Source organism: Zootoca vivipara, chromosome 1 (genome assembly GCF_963506605.1).
Source record: "Zootoca vivipara chromosome 1, rZooViv1.1, whole genome shotgun sequence".
Lineage (NCBI taxonomy): Eukaryota > Metazoa > Chordata > Lepidosauria > Squamata > Lacertidae > Zootoca > Zootoca vivipara.
This window is the reverse complement of record NC_083276.1, coordinates 59,628,472-59,649,708: the sequence shown is the minus strand read 5'-3', so window position 1 is coordinate 59,649,708 and position 21,237 is coordinate 59,628,472. Positions and strand designations below refer to the sequence as shown.

Genomic DNA, 21,237 nt, shown 5'->3' with positions numbered 1-21,237 from the left:
AGGTTGTTCCCTAGAACAATGACCTAAAATGAAGATGTGTGCATGCTGAATTTAAACCATAAAGCACATTAATATACCTTTGTGGGTAAAATGTTTCTTCGCAAATGTACTATGTTTGTAATTCTGAATCCTATTATCTCTCATAGAAATAATCTCTAAATATTGTCTAAGTACATACAATAACACAATGGCCCCAATTTTGCTAGCTTCCATTCTAGTCAAGTTGGCAAAATCTTGCAATCCTTCTTACACAGTCAATGGCTGAGACCCATTGAAAAAATGGCTTTTTAATGATTGCAGCCATGGGCAAATGGCACAAACAAGTCCAACTTTTTCATTTAAAACACAGTCTAGGCCACCATCTCAGCACTGTGGATACTTGACTTAGATTATGCCACACAAATTCATAACCTTCCTTAATTGTCTACCCGCCAAATGTGGTAACATTTGAAGACTTATCTACAACATCTTCTCTTGAAATAAACTAGATTTTGCACAAATGGTCACCACAAAAATGGTGTCTGGCAATGTATATGAACTCACAATAAGCTTGACTATTGTAATTCGCTCTATGCGGGGCTGCCCTTGAAACTGTCTCAGAAACTCCAGCGGGTGCAGAATGCTGTAGCGAGGCTCCTCACGGGGTCTGTGCCATGGGAGCATATTCACCCAGTGCTTTACCAGTTGCACTGGCTCCTGGTGGAGTATAGGGTCAGGTTCAAGGTGCTGGTTTTGACCTTTAAAGCCCTTTGTGACTTAGAGCCCCCATATTTACAGGACCACCTCTCCTAGTATCCCTGCATAGGACCTTAAGGTCCATGAATAACCATAGTTTAGAGGTCCCGGGCCCTAAGGAAGTCAGACTATCCTCCACCAGGGCCAGGGCCTTTTCAGTGATAGCTCCGATCTGGTGGAATGCTCTGTCCCATGAGACTAGGGCCCTACAGGATTTAACCTCCTTCTGCTGGGCCTGTAAGACAGAGCTATTCCGCCTGGCCTTTAATTTGAACTCAACCTGATATTTTATTGACCTTCTCTTCACCCCCCCCCCTTTTATGAAGATTACCCACTCTGGGACCCCACAGCTAATTCTCCCCTGGCCTCCTCGCTGGCCCAAGTAGGACTAATTTAGCCAGCTACTCCTGGTGACTATCTAATGTTTATTGGATGGATTTCCCCAAAATTGATTTTTGGATTTTGAATTTTCTTGTTATTCATGCTTTTATACTGCATTTTATGCTGCATTTATGTTGTATTACAATTAAGTGTTTTAAATTTGTTGTTAGCCGCCCTGAGCCCGGGTTTCTGAACTGGGAAGGGCGGGGTATAAATAAAAAAATATTATTTATTATTATTATTAAAACAGGAAATTTCCCCATTAGTGGAAGCCCTGTCTTATCAAGTTCTCCAACTGCAGTAGGAGTTTCTAAGCGTACTCAGACAAATGCCTTTCAAACTCCTCTTCAAACCTTCATGCAAATTGTACAAAGGTTGGATGACCAGCCACATGATTGGGGACTCTTGCACATATGCCCCTTCCCCAGCCCTTAGTTTCACTTTTTTGTATACTCAAGTAAATGCCTGAAAACAACTTTTGTGGTAATCATTTGTGCAAAATCTAGTTTCATTTCAAGAGTGGTTGGTTATCTATGTTGCCTTCAAATGTGACCATATTTGACAGAGTATGGACCAATTCCTGTACCTTTCTAAAATTCCTGCCCAATCAAGTTTCTGCTTTGGAGGGAGGGGATAAAGCCAGCTTATAACCTTCTAGGTAAACCTTTCCACCTGGAATCTTAATTGTGTCACTTGTCCTAAATGACTCATTATGAAAGCAAGTAAATTACAGCAGGTCATTCAATGGTTTTAAAGCCAGGAAACAGTGATTGCCTCCATGGCATTTTACTAGCGCAATCCGATAAATGTCTATTCAGACGTAACTCCAACTGCATAAGGTAAGGTGAGTTGGTATGGAACTGCAATCTAAGAGTTCTTTTTAGATGCAGTTTTCTTAATAATAATAATAATAATAAGCAAAAGAATAAACTGCACAATGAATAACTTTTGAGTATTGTAGTAATTTCCCAGCTACCAGACCAGTGAGTGGTGCCATCTCCTTTAAAAAGTCTCATCTTTATTTAATAATCCTCCACAAACTACCATGTTATTGTATACAAACTGATGTTGAATAATATATATTTTATAGTCTACTCAGAACCTACAATAGCAATGGTATCTCAGAAATGCATACAAGTTTATTAATGCACCATAAAGCAAACTGCATCAAGAACAAAAATCATATCTGTCTACCACTCCACATATTCAGTGGTTCTTGGCAGCTTACTCTACTATAAAAGAAAATTATGGTCACAGTTTAAAAGCCACATGGATCTTGTTTAAAAGACAGTTATTCTGGCTTGAAATCCACATGTACCTATCCCAAAAGATAACTGTAGGATCCATTACACTGTATAGTTCAAAAATGCAGTTTATACCACAATGAAAAGAGTTAATAACCTATGTAAATAATCAAATCCATGAGCAGTAAACTGAAAGGTATTTTAAGTGCCTCAGAATACCTTTCCTGAGTAGTAAATTATGCAAAAATCAATTCTCATAATGTCTGTGCATGCAATAGTTGCCAGATGATAAATCAGACAGAGAATTCCTAACACAGCCCAGCATCTTGTGCAGGCTGAACTGTCAAGAAATATTAATAGTGTATACTCGTTTTATCAAGTTGTTGGAGAAACAGACCCACCTTGGCAGATGGTCCCATTCCCCACATATCCAGGCTTGCAGGTGCAGCTATGTCCCCTGACTGTGTTAGTACAGATTGCATTCTCATCACAGTTGTGCTGTCCGCTGTCACATTCATCACGTTCTACAAGAAAACAATGCAAGAGAAAGTGAGCAAGGGGAGGGAGGGAAAAATAAATTTTCAGCTTGCTGATCTGACATTTGAAAAGCTAGTTATAACTAATGACTGGTTACTACAATGGCTGAACACAGTAGAAGAGACATTAGATGCAGAAGCCTGACATGGACCACTTCCATTTCAGGGTTTGATTCATGGCAGACAGCCTATAAATTTTAGACAGAAAAAAATCCCTATATAGTTAAAAAAGGATAGAATCAGACTAGAGTAGAACAAAAATGCTATCCAGGGATGAATATGAATATTATCTCTACAGGAGCATGCAACTTAAATACTAGCTCGGTTATACATTTCTCCCTAGACGCCTGGAGATATTACCCTCAACACATCATTTTGCAGAGTATCTGCCCCCTTTTTGCAGTGGATGGATGCTAAAAAGTGGGTAGATTTACCTACTTTTGATATACAGGGACTAGAGGCAATTAGAGGTGGTAGGATCAATAAACAGGCATGTAAAAAAAAGAATGCAAATATAGTCGAAAGGACACAAAGCCAAGCAGAAAGTGGCAGGTTTCTCTTTCTGCTCCATTATAAGTTAACCCTTCCTCTTCCCAGCAAGCTGACAATTTGCTTAGACAGACTGTACGAAGACATGTTTCCTATTGGCTTCAAGCAATCTGAACTGAAGAAGGATTAACTTTGGAAGGGAGAGTAAAGCAGGGAGGGAATAGAAGTCAATGAGTGGTGGTGACCAAGTCTCCCAAAAGTCTTTTCACTATAACACACTGGCCTTCATTTACAATAGTGAATGGATCAATGGTTTTATTTCTATCTGGAAGAAAGTTACAACATGGGTTTCAGAGAAAATCTCTTCTAACTTCCCCATTTCCCGTTATTCAGTTTTCCCTGACTATATACAGTTCTGATTACTTAGTTCACTGCCGAAAAGAAACCATGAGAAGAGGACAGAACTTACCAAAAGCCACATACTTATCAACTCTAATGTTCATATAATGGCTACAACCATTTCAAAGTGCATCTGCAGAACAACTGTATCTCCAAGCTACAGATAGTTATTACTGACTTGCTATTCAGACAAGGGAAGGCTTCCTTTAGAGCATCACATCACTTTGACTTTGATTTAGAATGTGAATATCCATTTATTATGTGAATGTTGTCAGCATGGTGAGGAGCCAGAGAATAGCAGCAGAGGTTTTGGAATATGCGCTATACAAGGACAATAATGAATGGACTAGGCTTTCTTAGCTTGGGGAAAGAAGATTAAGTGGAGCTAGTAGAACAGGTTTAAAACTGTATATATCAAATGTTTGTCATGAAGAAGATGGAACTTTTCCCCATTGCCATTGTGAGAAAAGCAGGGCACAACTGAATTCAGCACCAGCAGCATGCACACAGGCTGGCTGTGAGGGAACAAGGTTTGCAATGTGCCAGATGGACTAAGGATCAAACAGCTGTGGGAAATTATGGAACTTTTATCACTAGAGATTATTAAAAAGAGTCCGGAGATGTATCTGCCAAGGAAGCTCTAGGTAAGAATTTCAGCACGCAGTAAAGCACTGGAGCAGATGTCTAATGGTATCTCTTCCAAGTGTGTATTACTATTGCTCTATTGATATAGGAAACTTGGAAGAGGATATTTTGAGATAACAACAGTATTTATTTTCACATCTTTAATGCCAAGCTCCCACTATAGGCATTCTGCAATTTGTGATTCACCTGAACACTTTAGTGGACACCTTAGCACCAAATTTAGAATCATAGAATTGTAGAGTTGGAAGGGACCCCGAGGCTGATCTAGCCCAATCCCCTGCAACGCAGGAATCTCAGCTAAAGCATCCATGACAGATGGCCATCCAACCTCTGCTTAAAAATCTCCCAAGCCACTGGTTTGGGTCCTACCCTCCAGAACAGGAGAAAACAAGCTTGCTCCATCTATCCAGGTGACAGCCCTGGATGGCTATCATATCTCCTCTCAGTCTTCTCTTTTCCATGCTAAACATACTCAGCTCCCTCAACAGTTTCCCATAAGTCTTGGTTTCCAGACCCTTGATCATCTTGGTCGCCCTCCTCTGCACATGTTCCAGCTTTTTAAATTGTTGTGCCAGAACTGGACACAATACTTCAGGTGTAGTTTGACTAAGGCAGAATAGAGAGGTACTATCACCCTGTTTCTCCAAAAATAAGATGTAGCCATAAAATAAGCCATAGCAAGATTTTTAAGCATTCAAGGAATATAAGCCATACCCCGAAAATAAGACATAGAGATAGGCGCAGCAGCAATGCCAGCCGCGGCAGGAGGAGGAGGGAAAAAATAAGACATCCCCTGAAAATAAGCCATAGTGTGGTTTTTTGAGGAAAAATAAATATAAGACTGTGTCTTATTTTTGGAGAAACACGGTACTTCCATTGATCTGGACACTCTACTTCTGTTGATGCAGCCTAGAATAGCATTAGCTTCTCTTGTTTTACTGCTGCATCACACTGTTGACTCATGTTAAGCTTGTAGTCTACTAAGATCCTTACGTCTTTTCCACATGTACTTAGTTTAGATTTATGCAGCTAGGTATTGCTGTCTAAGAATAGAACCTTACATTTGCCCCTATTGAAATTCATTTTGTTAATTTTGGTCCTGTTATCCAATCTGTTACGGTCATATTAAATCCTGATTCTGTCTTCTGCAGCATTATTACCCCTCCCAGTTTAGTGTCATCTGCAGACAGGATGAGTATATCATCCAAGTCATTTATAAAGATGTTGAACAACAATGGGCCAGGGACACAGCCCTGCAGCACCCCACTTGTCACATTTTTCCAGGATGACGAGGAATATTAGTGAGCACTCTTTGGATTCAGTCAGTCAACTAACTACAAATCCACCTAATAGTTACCTTGTCCAGCTCACGTTTTACTAGCTTCTCTGCAAGAATATCATGGGGGACTTTGTCAAAAGCCTTACTGAGATCAAGATATACTACATCCACAGCATTCCCATGATCCACCAAGCTTGCAACTCTCTATATAAAACTTCATCTGCTTTCCTCCCAAGCTCTTTTCTCTTTTTATGAAGAGGAACTTGAAGTAGTTCTATCATCTGTCAACACAGTGCAAATAGCTTCTGTACAGGTGAAGCTCTCACACTCTCTTTTTATGTTCTTAAAGGGATAAGATTGGAGAACCAGTGACATGCATGTGTCTGCCATGGCACTGTAATATGTGTCAAATGCAGGATAGAGTTATAAAAACTTCTCTCGTGGTTGTCTGATTCTCTTAATCCAAAATGAGTACTGCCTCTTTAAGGCAATGGAAAAAAGACAAGAGGAACATCTTCAGTACCATAGCATGGGGCCTGAATGTGCAATAACACAACTTTCACCATTCCTGCTGCTCATTCACCCCTTGCCTCTGACACAGTCAAGGCCAGAAGACACTGAACAATCTTATAGCAAAGCAGGTGAAAGGAAGCATCAGAAGCATTGCAAATTTGCATGGAGGGTGGTGGCACAACTGAATAGTAATTTGTGAGCTGCACATTTATTTTTTAAAGCATCACATTTTGTGTTTTGATGCAGCTGTCAAAGACCACACAAAATATGAGAACTTTTCTCATTTACGACAGATGTTCATCCATTCATAAAAATGGAAGCTCATTGAAATAATGACTAATAAATGCTTAAATTCTAATCTTTAATGCTTCTCTACGAGAAACTAATATTTACATTAATTAAGTTTACTTATAAGAAATTGCTGGAGATTATTGCTGGAGATAATATGATAGCTGTGGCAGAGCATGATGTAATTTATTGATTTGCCGTGTGTTTAGATACATTTAAAGAAACTATTCTCATTCCATTCTAATTCCATTGTCTGTATCAGACAAATTTTCATATTAAAACCTTGGAGATTATTTTAAGAATGTACAGTTACAAAGAAAGAGATGTAGCCTTGAAAATTGGATCATTCTACTAAATCTCTCAGTAGTGGTCTACAGATTAATTAATAACTGCAAGGTGTTTTGATCTTTTCATATAGAAGACAGTACAGGAGATCAAAGTAGCAAAGTAGTTATCAAGTAGCTGGTGAACTGCACTCTGCTTCTTTAATACCAGCTATAGCACTTGACAAGAGGAAGTTTTTTTGCTCACCTTACCATCAACCTTGCCGAACAGAGAGAGATACAATGCTTTTATTGAGGGTAGATATACATGGAAACTGACTTTTCACCATGGAGGGAAATAACCAAATGAACTCTGTTGTGCTCTATACTAATTCATATATTCATAAGATATGTAAATACTGAGATGTACAATGAGGTATCCATGTTCAAGGATAAGAACTCAGAATGGGAAAAATTTTACATATTCACTTCTGCATATAATTGAGCATGTGTAAGAGAAAGAAACATCATATCAAGTGGCCCTCAGTAGAAGGTACACAAGGGACTTCTATATTATTGCTATCACTACTACTACCATTACTGTAATGGCCAGAATATAAGCCGCACCTTTAAAATTCAAGGCGGGATACAATACTCGAATATAAGCTGCTCCCTTAAAAAACAGGCACTCACACCTGTTCCATTTTACCGTATGTCTGTTTCAGCAGCAATATCGTAAAAGCCCATTTTTGTAAGGTCACGAATTTAAGCCGCACTTTAACTTTTCACAGTCAGAATTGGGGGGGAGGGGGAGTGAGGCTAATCCTTCAGGCCAATACGGTATGTCACACTCCTCACAAAAGTGACCCACAAAAGCAAACTTACATTAAGACCAATTAAAATGAACAGAGTCAGTAAAACACACACACACACCCCACCAGAGGCAGGAGAGGAGCAGCCAGGACAACTGCAGAGTCAGTAAAACTTAAACCAGGGGTCAGCAAACTTTTTCAGCAGGGGGCCGGTCCACTGTTCCTTAGACCTTGTGGGGGCTGGACTATATTTTGAAGAGGGAATAAAGGAACGAATTATGCCCCACAAATAACCCAGAGATGCATTTTAAATAAAAGCACACATTCTACTCATGTAAAAACACACTGATTCCCGGACCATCCGCGGGCTGGATTTAGAAGCCCATTGGGCTTCTAAATCCGAGCCTTGGTTTGCCTACCCATGTCTTAAACCAATTTGCTGCCCTGCTTTTGCTGCTGCTCCCCGTGAAAGAAAGAGGAGGACCATCCCTGGATGACCCACCCACATCCCTGGAACATCCCTGGAGGACCCATCCACAGCAGCCTTGACATCAAAGTGCAAGTAGATAAATAGGTACCACTACAGCGGGCGTTTCCATGTGCTGCTCTGGTTTGCCAGAAGCGGCTTTGTCATGCTGGCCACATGACCTGGAAGCTGTACGCCGGCTCCCTCGGCCAATAACGCAAGATGAGCACCGCAACCCCAGAGTCAGTCACGACTGGACCTAATGGTCAGGGGTCCCTTTACTGCTATTGTTTTCCCCTCAATATGTTGCATGGAATATTATTGTGTTGCATGATTCCCCCATCCCATTCTTCTATGGCAGACATCCCCAAATGGAACTGTAGCCCAGATGTTTTGGACTACAGTTCCCATCATCCCTGACCACTGGTCTTCTTAGCTAGGGATCATGGGAGTTGTAGGCCAAAACATCTGGAGGGCCGCAGTTTGGGGATGCCTATTCTATGGTATAATGTATTTATGCATCTTTTCAACTTAAGTCACTTGGGGACTCTTTGGATGACAAGAAACTAGTAAGTTTAATAAACAAGAAATCATAAAAGCCTAAAAGCACATCAATACAGATACGGTAAAAGACAGGTCTTACAGATCCTGCCCCACTAAAATAGGCCATAGATGTCTGAAACCCTTCAAATTAAGGTCCAAACGTCTGGGCAAAAAATGGCGAAGACGGCTTGTTTACTGGAAGCTAAAGCACGGGACGAACCGATGCAGTGACTTTTGGAAACTGTGTGATAACAGCTTCTCCTGGGACATGATGGGAACCATCAACAGTTACAGGAATAAAGGATACCACACCATATATGGATGGGAAATTATTATGGAAAAAACTTACACACAGGAAGCAATAAGGATTGCAGCTAAAGTTCCTCACTTGAAACTTTATCAATTACCTATTATACCAACACGAATAGAAATCACATGATTATAGCTGTAGAAGAATGAACTCAACTCTAGCATGTGAGGGTGCCAGTTTAATTAAATTGTATAATTTGACATTTGAGTAATTGGTATTAATAATTGTATTAATTAGATAAAATTGGTATTGTTACAATGAGGCTGTTATTGGAATGATATTGGAAAATCAATAAAAAAATCTATTTTTTAAAAAAACAAAAGTTTGGGCTTTTTCTTTCTTTCTAAAATAGATAGAGATGGTGCCAGACACGATTCCCTGGGGAGAGCATTCCACAAGTGGTGGGCCACCACAGAAAAGGCCCATTCTCATGCTGCCACCTTATGGACCTTCTGTAGTGAGAGCATAAGAAGGGGGGCCTCAGATGATGGCTCACATGCTCTGAGTTGATTCAAGTGGAGAGATGTGGTCCTTGAGGCATTGGGATCCTGAATCCTTAAAACCAGCCCTTTGAATTGAGCCCCAAACCTAACTGGTAGCCGCTAACAGGTAGTCATACCAGCAGAATTGGTGTTATATGTCCAGGCTGCCTTGCCTGGACATAACTGCTGAATTCTGTATCAGGTGTACCAATTCCTGAATCAGCTTCAAAGGCAGTCCCACATATAGCACATTGCTATCCAGAGAAAGTCAATCTATCCCTGACAAGTTCCCATCAATTCTGGTTATTAGCCTTGCTGGCTGAGGCTGATGAAAATCCAACAACATCTGAAGGGCCACAAGTCCCCTATCTCTGTTGCAGGCTGTAAGAATGCTAATATTCAAAGATAATCACTACCGTCTATATTTCCCCATAATGTTCCTTTTCATCATCTCCAGGGGATGGCACAACTGAATTTGTTTAAGAACTATTCTAATTCAAATTTAATTTTTAAAGAAAGATAGAAAAGATGCCAAAAAGCATGTTTACTTTTACATTCCCATAATATGCCATTTCATTATTCAGTGTAATATAAATTGTTTGTACTATTTTTGCCCCTAGACAAATGAATATACATTTCTTTCCATTTTCCAATCTAGAAAGCTCATACAAAATGAATCGCAGATTGGAAATAAAACTTTTCCTATTTGAATTCTGCTAGATATGTAAATAAATGTGAAGTAGAAACATCTTACCAAAGTAAACATAACTAATTATCTCATTAAAAATATTTCCATTAGTGACCTTTAATTATTTTGGCCTCAGCACTTCACTGTACAGGCTTTTAAATATGCAGTAGAGTAGCATCTATCCCTCCTTTCCTCCCTACTGTGTGCCAAAATTTTAAATTAGTCTGTACCCTGAGATTTCTGCTGCTGCACTATTTTATAAAGATCAGTAAAGGTCAGTGCCCTAGTTGAATTTGCATTCCCAGACCCCACTTCATCTATTCCTATATTTTGCAGTACTAGTTATGTATTACTCAGTAGATTTCTTTTTCAAGTAGTTATTTGAATTTCTTTATTTAAAATGTATTTGTAGCATGATGACAGTCTCCATACATTTATTATCATTAATTAAAATTTGACCTTCTGACTGGTGCCATGCAGAGAAAAAGCAGCCTATGACTGCTTCCAACACCAAGGAGCTGAAGTAGCAATGAACAGTAATGACAAGTATTTTATAAAGTCTTGGATCCACCCCTACACAGCCACCAGACAGAGGGGAAGAAGCTGAAGTTCATTGTATTTACATATCCAAGTAGTGTTGGTGCTGTCTTGGCAAGTCTGAATATGACCTAGGTGTGATCAAAGGACAGCATAACTACTGCTTGCTCAGGTTTTCATGTAGTTCTCTGAGCTACTCATTCTGTTTGCTCTATTTAATATGGATATATTGAAATACCCGTGAAATTGCCAGATTTGCTAAATTGCTTCAGCAGCACTTGGATGACTTCCCCGGCCTCTGAAAAACTTGCCTCAAGTCTGCAAAATCTAGAAAAGGGGATGGGGGAATGTATTTGTGTTTGCTATACTAAACACTAGGGACATGGGTGACTCTGGGGTTGCGGCACTCATCTTGCATTATTGGCCGAGGGAGCCAGTGTACAGCTTCCGGGTCATGTAGCTAGCATGACAAAGCCACTTCTGGCGAACCAGAGCAGTGCACGGAAACACCGTTTATCTTCCCGCTGTAGCGGTACCTATTTATCTACTTGCACTTCATGCTTTCAAACTGCTAGGTTGGCAGGAGCAGGGGTCCAAACAACGGGAGTTCACCCCGTCACGGGGATTCAAACCGCCGACCTTCTGATCGGCAAGCCCTAGGCTCTGTGGTTTAACCCACAGCGCCACCCGCTGTCCTATCATGCAGTAAAATGAAGCAAACCCTGGAACTCTGATGAGCACAACTGTGCCTATAAAACTATTTGTGAGGATCATCTCATAATTTTACACAGGAAAAGCTGCTTTTGGTTCACTAGCTGTATGGCAAAACTTGGTGGGACCTTTTCAATGAAATCTCTAGAATTTTGGAGTAAAGTTTCATTCCTTCAGAATGTCGCTTTCCTAAAATTCTTGCCACGTCATGAGGAATGTCCATATTTAAAGAAAGCAGAAATATGAATCCAAATTTTCCCAGTGGCTTCATGCTTAGCTTACCACACAAGTAACACCTCTTACAGTATTGGATTTAGCATACTGCTGAAGTATAGCAGTTCCTAAGGTACCTGGACCTTAAGGTGCATGCAAACTACACAGTTCTTGATTGCTGGGGGACATTTGTCACAGAATTCTATTCCTCCCTGAATATTCAATGCCTCAAAGCACAAAAATCACTGGTGTTAGAGACTGGAAGGCACTTGTCCATCTTAATGATATGATATGGAGGCAAATGTCCACTTAGTGCAACCTGATTTTGTTCCTTTTCCTAGTCTTTGAGTTCTACCTTTGCATACTATGAAGACACTATAATCTTGATTCCCTTATTTCTACTGTCTGCTCCAGTCCTTCCACGTCTGCGCTGTATTCTATACGCATGTTCCTAGATTTTAGTATTTCAGTGTAACTTTAGAAATATTAGAATCATAGACTTATATAGAGTTGGAAGGGAACCCGAGGATCATCTAGTCCAACCCCCTGCAATGCAGAAGTATGTTGTAGCTGTCCTGTACGGAGATCAAACCTCCAACCTTGGCACAGCACCACACTCTAATGAACAGGAAAGTTGTGCTGCTTAAAATATATTTTTATTTTTCTCTTATGCACTGTTTTTGCACATTTCTCCTATATATTTTGCCTTGCTGTTCTCTGTATATATCAGCATTTTCTTTACACTGGTGTATGTACTGCCTACAGCTGAGAATATTTTTGGTAGAACTTTGTGACTCAGATATTTTGATGTTGCACCCAGTCATCAAATGACCGCCACCCAAGCTCCCAGATTTCTGACTTGAATATCTGATGAACTTGTATAACACTCACAGTTTTCAGTTGTTGCTCTCTGTTTGATATTTCAAGTTATTGCTTCTATCCCTCCTAAGCTCTGTGCCTTGCTGAAAAGACACTTATCTTACTACTCCTGTCTTCCTGCATAATCCTGCACTTAAATTCTTATTTTTCTTGGATAGTAATATGGTTTAGCACTTCCCCATGGCCTCATGCATTCAGAGTATAAATTCAGTAGAAATGAATTTCCTCTTAGGCTTAACATCAATCAACCATGTATTTTCCTATCTACAGTATCATATACTTAGATATTTGTTGTTCTTATTTATTTTAAAATAAATGAAACAGAGCTGTATTATTGAAACAGAGCTGTATTATTGTTAGCTAGCAGTGAATTCAAATAACAGAGGACGAAGGGCCACAAGATCACAGGGGCAACTACTGCACCATTCAAGTCTTAGGGCAGGTGTGGGACACCTTTGGTTCTCCAGATGTTGAACTTAAACTTCTTTCACCCCTGGTCACTGGCTATGCTTGCTGGGGAAGTTGTAGTCAACAACATCTAGAAGGCCAAATAATAATAATAATAATAATTTATTATTTATACCCCGCCCATCTGGCCGGGTTCCCCCAGCCACTCTGGGCGGCTTCCAACAAAACAGAAATTCTAAAATACAGAGATCAAAGGTTCCAAAGGTTCCCCACACCTGCCTTAGGACATAGGAGCATCTATATGGACTGCCCACATCTCGGGGGTCTTCCTTGTTCTACTTTTAAGCTTTTCTACTCCATCTTTACTGCTGTAGCTCATGTTATTTTTAGTTTATCATTATTCGGTTCAAGTAATTCATTTTATACTGCTCTTCGCTGCTGGCCTCATCCTTGTCAGCACCTTAAGCTTATTGCACTTTACTTTGAAATGTCTACAGGGTCTTGGTCATGCATTTTATTTTTGCCCTCTATGTGCTCTTCCTTGGAAATTACATAAAGGCATGTACACTTGTTCTAGCAAAGCCCAAGCTCTATTCCCTTAACACTTCCGACCCTCAAACTTCTAAACATTGTGGGCCAGGATACAAAGTGGCACATACGGTGTCCATTTTTTGCTCATCCTTCCTAAAGCGTGCCCGCCACCTTACCAAAACTATTTTGTTTAGTATAACATTGGACACAGCAAGAGATGGTGGTGGTGGGGGGAGTCCCATGCATGTACCTATGGTAGTGCTATTCATGCAAGTATCTATGAGGAGACGCTTTGCATTTTATAAAAGCATTGTGACTGCTATCACCTATCATTTTTACTTCGGTACTGAATTCTTTATTAGTTGTCTATTCATACAACAGGAAATGAAACACAAAACGTCTGTTCTGATGTAATTGGAGCAAACTCTTTCCTGAAAACTGAACTGAGCAGTGATGAGGGCAAGAATCGGTTTTCTTAATTGTTTATACCTGGGATTTACCAATTCCATCTGAGTCTGCTCACTATGTAAATGCCCTATATGGCTGACATAATTTTCATCAAAGCATTTGCTTTTTCTCATGCTAGAAGCTTGCAGTTACAATGAGAAATAAGAATTTTATGTTGCTGGTTTCTGTGATTAAAGAGAGAGGAATCTTCACAGCCTCTTCTTTTCTTTTGATGAATACAATTCCTTTAGTTCTTGGTGGGTACAGGAGACTGACTGCTGACCTATGTAGCAATGTGCAGTGTCACAGCTTCTGATTTTCTGAACTCACTTTGAAGATTCAGATAGTCTTTTCCCTTCCTCACATTTTAGCAGAAAAATACCACAACAATAATTGCTTTGGAGGATGCACATGGACTACTCCGGGGGAGAACGGGTGCATATCAATAGGTTGCAAGCTTCTCTTTTACATTGCTTTGGTAAGATCATCCTTTATCTCATTGAAGTTATTTGACAGAAGGAGGTTATCCTCAAGCTAGCTTGCCTTATTTACTAACTAGCTGGCTTGCAGAGAAGAGTGTGATTTAAATATCCCTCAAATATCCCTTAAATAAACTCATACTTTCACATTTTAGATAAATACTGGCATTATATTAACAATGAAAATAAAATGATAATAAATGACCCTGTTGCAGTCAACTTTGGGAAGCCTCAATTTTGACCCCTTGCTTGTGCATTCTTAGTGATTAATGACTGCACAAACAAGGGATAAAAAATTAGGCTACAGTATATATCTATAGAAAATATAGACTTATATGGAATAAATATCCTTAAAATTAATTCAAAACCAGCAACCAGCTCAAAGGATCTCAATCAAAATGCAGTGTAAAAATTCCTAAAAGATTTGTGAGAATAGCTATAGACAATGATCAGCCTAACCTGATTTAGGAACAGAACACCTCAGAAGTGCTGCTGATATGCATGTATAGCAATTCCCTCTTTGTTGTTCAAGCAATCTCATGAAGTTGGAAATGCAACCATTTTTGTTTCTTTCACAAAGCTTGGAATATGAATTATAACTATCATCCGTCCCAGCCATCAGGAATGCTTGGAGTTGTAGCCCAATGACATCTGGAGGGCCACAGATTAGCCACCCTTGCTGCAAGCCAGTCTTTCTCTCAATAACCACTTGTGTGAAAAGGAATAGTTATGGCTTTGCAGCCAGCAGATGTTGCTGAACTAATGCTATTATGCTGAAATTAAATGCTCTCCCATAAGCAAATCAATTGGGACAGGGAAGGAGAAATTTCAGAATGCAACAGAGGTAATTCAAAGAGGAAACAGTATGTGAAATGTAAAGGAATTGTGTTGAATGATACACAGGCAGAGTTTAGCAGTTTTCCCCTGTGATATATAATTCTAGGCAACAAACCAAGAATGGCTAAAGCAAATTAAGAAGACGCCTGCTAAGAAAGTTGTTAATAAAATTCCTGTGGGATAGAACATTTCTCCTCAGCATCACCTTCTGCAAGCTTTCTGACAGAAACAAAACTACCACAAAGTAATATTATCCAGTTCCTACCTCTGCCAGGCAGCACTTAAGGATACCATAATCCATGGAACAGAAAACCATCCAGAGACCCTGGAGAATTAATAAATTTACATTCCCCATCTATCCTGTATTTTTCCAACAGAAGTAGAAGGAGCTCATGACTATAACAATATGTTCATAATCCAAATGCAGTTTGAATTGTGTTAAGAGATCCTAAGTAAGCACCTTTGATGGAAGTACAGGTTTTCTATTTAAAAAAAGATAGATTATGCAAGACTGAAGTCAGCTTCCCTTTGACTTAGAGACAGAAATATAAATAGGTCATTGTTTTCAACTCTAAGGACTTCAGTTCTATTAGGCAGACAATGTTTGTTTTGCTTTAGTCTTGATTCTATCAAATTATTTTGACTTCCCTTATAATTCCATCTTTGTTGTTGCTGAGTAGGAATCTCCAAATTCACGTCAATTTTCAGCTTAGGACAATACTAGTGTCAATGGGGAAGGGTCATAGCTCAGTAGTGGCACACCTGTTTTGCCTGCAGAAGGTCTCTTTTCCAATCCCTAAAGGTAAAGTTAAAGGTACCCCTGACCATTAGGTCAGTTGCAGACGACTCTGGGGTTGCGGCGCTCATCTCGCTTTACTGGCCGAGGGAGCCAGCGTTTGTCCGCAGACTGTTTTTCCGGGTCATGTGGCCAGCATGACTAAGCCGCTTCTGGCGAACCAGAGCAGTGCATGGAAAAGCCATTTACCTTCCCGCCGGAGCGGTACCTATTTATCTACTTGCACTTTGATGTGCTTTCAAACTGCTAGGTGGGCAGAAGCTGGGACCGAACAACAGGGATTCGAACCGCCAAACTTCTGATCGGCAAGCCCTAGGCTCTGTGGTTTAGACCACAGCACCACCCCTGTGTCCAATCCCTAACACCTCCTAAAAGAGGTGAGAAAGACTCCTATCTGAAAACCTGGGGAAGCTGGTACAAGTCAGCATAGACAACACAGAGCTAGATGAACAAATGGTCTGACATGGTTTAAAGCAGCTTTCTGTGTTGTAAGCATTCAGAGTCCCTGGGAATGTTTTTACAATTCTTATTGAAATATGTCTGGCTTCTCTCTATGAAACCCTTGGGTATTCTGCCTGATGATAAGCCCCTGAATTAATGTAAGAAAAATTCAACAGCAATTTTAGAGTACGTTTCAACATAGTCCAAGGCAGGTGAGCAATTAAGAAAATGTATAATGATACTGCATTCTGTAACAAAGCTTCTTAAAACCTCTAAACAAATACTGCCAAAAACAATAACAATTGTGTTGTTGTTGTTGTTTAGTCGTTTAGTTGTGTCCGACTCTTCGTGACCCCATGGACCAGAGCACGCCAGGCATTCCTGTCTTCCACTGCCCCCCGCAGTTTGGTCAGACTCATGTTCGTAGCTTCGAGAACACTGTCCAACCATCTCATCCTCTGTCGTCCCCTTCTCCTTGTGCCCTCCATCTTTCCCAACATCAGGGTCTTTTCCAGGGAGTCTTCTCTTCTCGTGAGGTAGCCAAAGTATTGGAGCCTCAGCTTCACGATCTGTCCTTCCAGTGAGCAACAATTGTGTAGGTGAGCAATAAAAATTCTATAATTTGCAATATTCCCAAGTACTTGCAGTTGGTCATACTATGTTTCTTATTAGGTTTACAGGGTCATTTTGTCAGATGCTATGTAATGCAAGGGATGAAGAGAAACCTAAATTCTTCACTGGGGTAGGCCTATGAAATATCCAACATCTCAAGTTTGTCCCAACTCTAAAAACAGTTGCAGTTATTACCATCACTAGTAGCACTCTATTGGTTCAATGCTCTCACTTTCTTCCTGAAATGTTTTCTGAAATATTGATTTAAATCAAGCCTACAGTGTCCAACCTAATTTATTTAAAAAATCCCAAGTGTTCTGCCTATAATCAGATGCTGCTTCTTTTTTAAAAAAGATATGTCAAGAATCACATTTTCATTTTAAGTGGTTAAAATGAAGAATGTCTGAAATGCAGCACTGTGTCCTATTGAAACTATATCAACACACACAATGGGAAGGATTTATACAAATAGGAGCAATTATCAATTTTCTCAGTTGAGCAGAATGAAAATCAGAAAAATGATTATGGCTTGAACATTACTGCAATATTCATGTATCTGCTTAACTGGCTGCTTCTGATGGTCTCATTTGTTTTCGTTGAAGAAACGGGTAAAGAGATTTCAAAAGATTATGATTGTTTGGGATTCTAAAGTAGATGAATAAGATATGTGTCAAAGGTACTTTAAATAAAGAACAGAATCCAGAAGGCATTTTCTACTCTTTTTGCGTAATATCAGATATCACAAAATGATATACTGCACTATTAACGGCACAAAGCAAAGATTGCTAAATGTTCTTTGTTACATGTAAGTGGTAACCACTGATTAAGCCTTTTAATGCTTAAAATGAGTGCAGTAAATGACGTTAGAGGTCTTGGTTATTAAAATGTATTGATCTACAACAGGTGGATTACAGAGAGTGCAAGACATTTCTAGACATTTTTAAGTCTAGTAAAAGGATTATCACCAGAGATAAAAGAATAAACTTGCATGGGAAGTTCTACTGGCAAAGAGTAAGGAAAGCAGGCAGTTAATTCTGTCTCCATATGTTAAAGAAACATACACAATGCAAATGAAGCGTCATTTCCCCCCTCTCAGCTGTCACACATCTTTTCCTACTGCTGTTACCCCTGTGACACTTGATCACAGCACTTGATGGGAAAACCATGTCTAACAGATAGTGGGCACTGATCCTTCATTCACCAAACCCTCAATTGGAGAGCATCTTACGTCACTGAGTGACAATGTGCCCTTCAGCTCTCTATATTGGACAAACAGGCCAAACCCTACGCCAAAGGATAAATGGACATAAATCTGACATCAGGAATCACAAGACAGAGAAACCAGTAGGAGAACACTTCAATCTCCCAGGACATTCGATACAAGATCTCAAAGTAGCTGTCTTATTACAGAAAAATTTCAGAAACAGACTGGAAAGAGAAGTTGCTGAATTGCAACTCATTACCAAACTTAAAACCATGGAGAGACCTGGTCTGAATAAGGACATTGGATTCTTATCTCATTATACATGATAAAGCTTTCTTATGCCAGCTCACCCCTTGCTTTTTCCTGCAAGACCAATTGCAGTCATTAACAGTCATCAACAGGTTTACCACTCCTATCAGCCAATCACCCATTCCCACCACCCTTCTGAGTAATACCCCCCCCACCCTCTGACTATACATAAGGGTCTGGTGACTTCTGTTTCAGTGTATCTGAAGAAGTGTGCATGCACACGAGAGCTCATACCTATGAAAAACTTAGTTGGTCTCTAAGGTGCTACTGGAAGCAATTTTTTAAATTTTTTTGTTTCGACTACGTCAGACCGACACGGCTATCTACCTGTAACTAATGTCATAAAGGATCTGTCTACTGATCAAGCATACAAATATCAGATCACACAGGCCACAGGGACATGAAAATGTCCCACAGATCTAGCCCCTCTTCATTGCATATGGGTTTCAAAACATGATCCTAAAGGCAAAACCCTCAAATGATGTAGAACACATCATTTGCATGTACCCCAAGTGGAAAGTGGCTTGGGCCTCCCCAGGCCCATGCTCCCTTAATTTTATAACTATAGATTTATCTATCTACAAACACTAGCACACACAATGCACACATTCTACAGTACTCAAAAACTGATTGTAGCTTTTGGTACAATTCTACACACAGTTACCGGTAGGTATTGACTTCACCGATTTTAAATAGCCAAGGAGTGCAGCTTTCATTCCAATCTGGACATTAATTTTGTCAGCAAATTAATTGGTATCTTTCCTTCTGTGTAAAAGTAAACCCCACACAGGGTAATAATAACTTTTAGTCCCCAATCAAATTTATTATAGTTAATCTAACGGTGTAGATTGGTGATTTATTAAGTATAGTCTCATTGCAACAGATCAAATATAAAATATAATTTCAAACAGCTTAGTCCCAGGAGTTCATCGGGGGTGGGGGCACAGTGCAATGAGCTTAGGTTTTCTGCTAAAGAGCAAGGCAACATCTGCTTTTGCAATATTATTGACTTTGCCCAGTTCTTCATCAGCATAATTATCAACTTAGCAGTTTAGCACAATAAAAACTACAGGACAGAGCAGAGTCCTTTCCATAGCTACTTCAAGGCAACAGAATTCAGCCTCCAACTGATTGATCATAAAACCACCACCATCACCACCTACTATTCACCAACAGGTCCCCGGGTTGGTTTAACAATTTAAAATACAGAAAAGAATACAATCACAGGACAAGTGTGGGCCCTGAAAGCCCTTGTCTCAGATATCATAATAATAAATAATAAAATAATATCAAAAGCCAGGGTAAAGATATGTGTCATCAGCTGTGTATCTAAATATGCATCTTTGCTGGCTCTGAAGAAAATACTGCTTTGTTACAGAATGCTCCAAGAAGTTAATGAGTTGGCTGTCATTTCATTGCCAGCATATGACTGATATATTTTAAATTTTAATTGATGCTGTTTAATTGGTTGAGACCTTATCAATATGATATTGGAAAAGTTCTTGAGTGACATGTTGTGACCTTGAATTATGGAAAAGTGAGCTCTGCAACAGTATTATTCATTAGAGCCATGGGTAAAGCAAGGCTTTACTTACATTTCCTCAGATTTGGCACATGCCCATAGGGTTGGGTAACTTTTCCTACTACATCAGAGAGGAATCAAATCAGATTTCTCAGACTTGACCTCTTTAACATCTAAATACAATCCTTCTGCCTCCCCTGTGATGCAGGATTACTTGTATTTCAAATTTCACTGATATTTGTTTTTCTTAAAACACTTGACTTCAGACTTCAACAGGTGACTTTTCTATAATCCTGTTGTCTCATCCTGCTATTTCAGTGCCCTTGGATTTAATCATTTCTCAGAGCTGTCACAGCCATGCAAAAGCCATGGTTACAGCTCTAAAAGAATAGACCTGCACCACATTGTTGTGCAATTTTCAATTAAAAAGAGACGTGAGGGAGAAACATATAAATTACAGTAAATCTAATGCCTATAAAAGATCATCTTTACAGGTAGCCCACATTTTTATTTTAAAACTTTACTGCTTTGATTTAGGATGCATTCCAAAACAAACAAACATACATATTTTACCTAAATCACAGCTCGAAAAGGGGAATGCATACATATAAACTTTAGAGGGAAATCAAATTGCACAACATATCAGTGATGATCACTTTTCTGAACATGAACAAGAAACCAAACAGCTATAATATGTAACATTTACTTATTCCGACTTTCCTTGTTTACACAAATTTGGAAGACTGTCATTAACCCAGAACATATAGGATATCATAAATAGGATTTACTTATAATTACAGCTATTTTTTTACTCAATGGTATGAAGAACCAGCGCCCTTCTTTCCTTTCTGCTGGCGCCCATTTTCTGCTAGCACCCACAGCACTTTTTCAATATATGAGTACAGGACCTCCTCTTTCTTTAAGACACAACCACCAAAGTTGTGACTACTGATATAGGGAAGACAAAACCTGCAAACAGGGCCAATCTGTTTGCAGAAAATTCCTTCCCAGCTCCGAACATGGCAACCATTAGAAAACCACAGCAAAGCCCATGAATGCAGAGCCCTAGAGAGGGAATAAAGGTTAGCATATCCGAATCCTAAAGCACAAGTAACTGAAGGTGGGATATGAGGGCTTTTCTCCCCTGCCAAAAGTGGTGCCAAGGACAAGTCACAGATGGCTTTTAAGGGTTGGGAGTGGACCAAAGTGAAGGCTGTTAGACTCTGCTCCGCTCCCAG

The 21,237-nt window shown here is 39.6% G+C and overlaps 1 protein-coding gene across 3 annotated transcripts in view; it reads right to left on the bottom strand.

Annotated features, from left to right (window-relative positions):
• NELL1 (neural EGFL like 1) overlaps window positions 1-21,237 on the bottom strand; it is a 368,190-nt gene that overhangs the window by 124,890 nt on the left and 222,063 nt on the right. For all 3 annotated transcript variants that reach the window (XM_035117428.2, XM_035117446.2, XM_060275202.1), the window contains one exon: window positions 2,762-2,884. In XM_035117428.2, coding sequence (XP_034973319.2) covers window positions 2,762-2,884 — 123 coding nt within the window. The remainder of the gene's footprint in view (window positions 1-2,761; window positions 2,885-21,237) is intronic.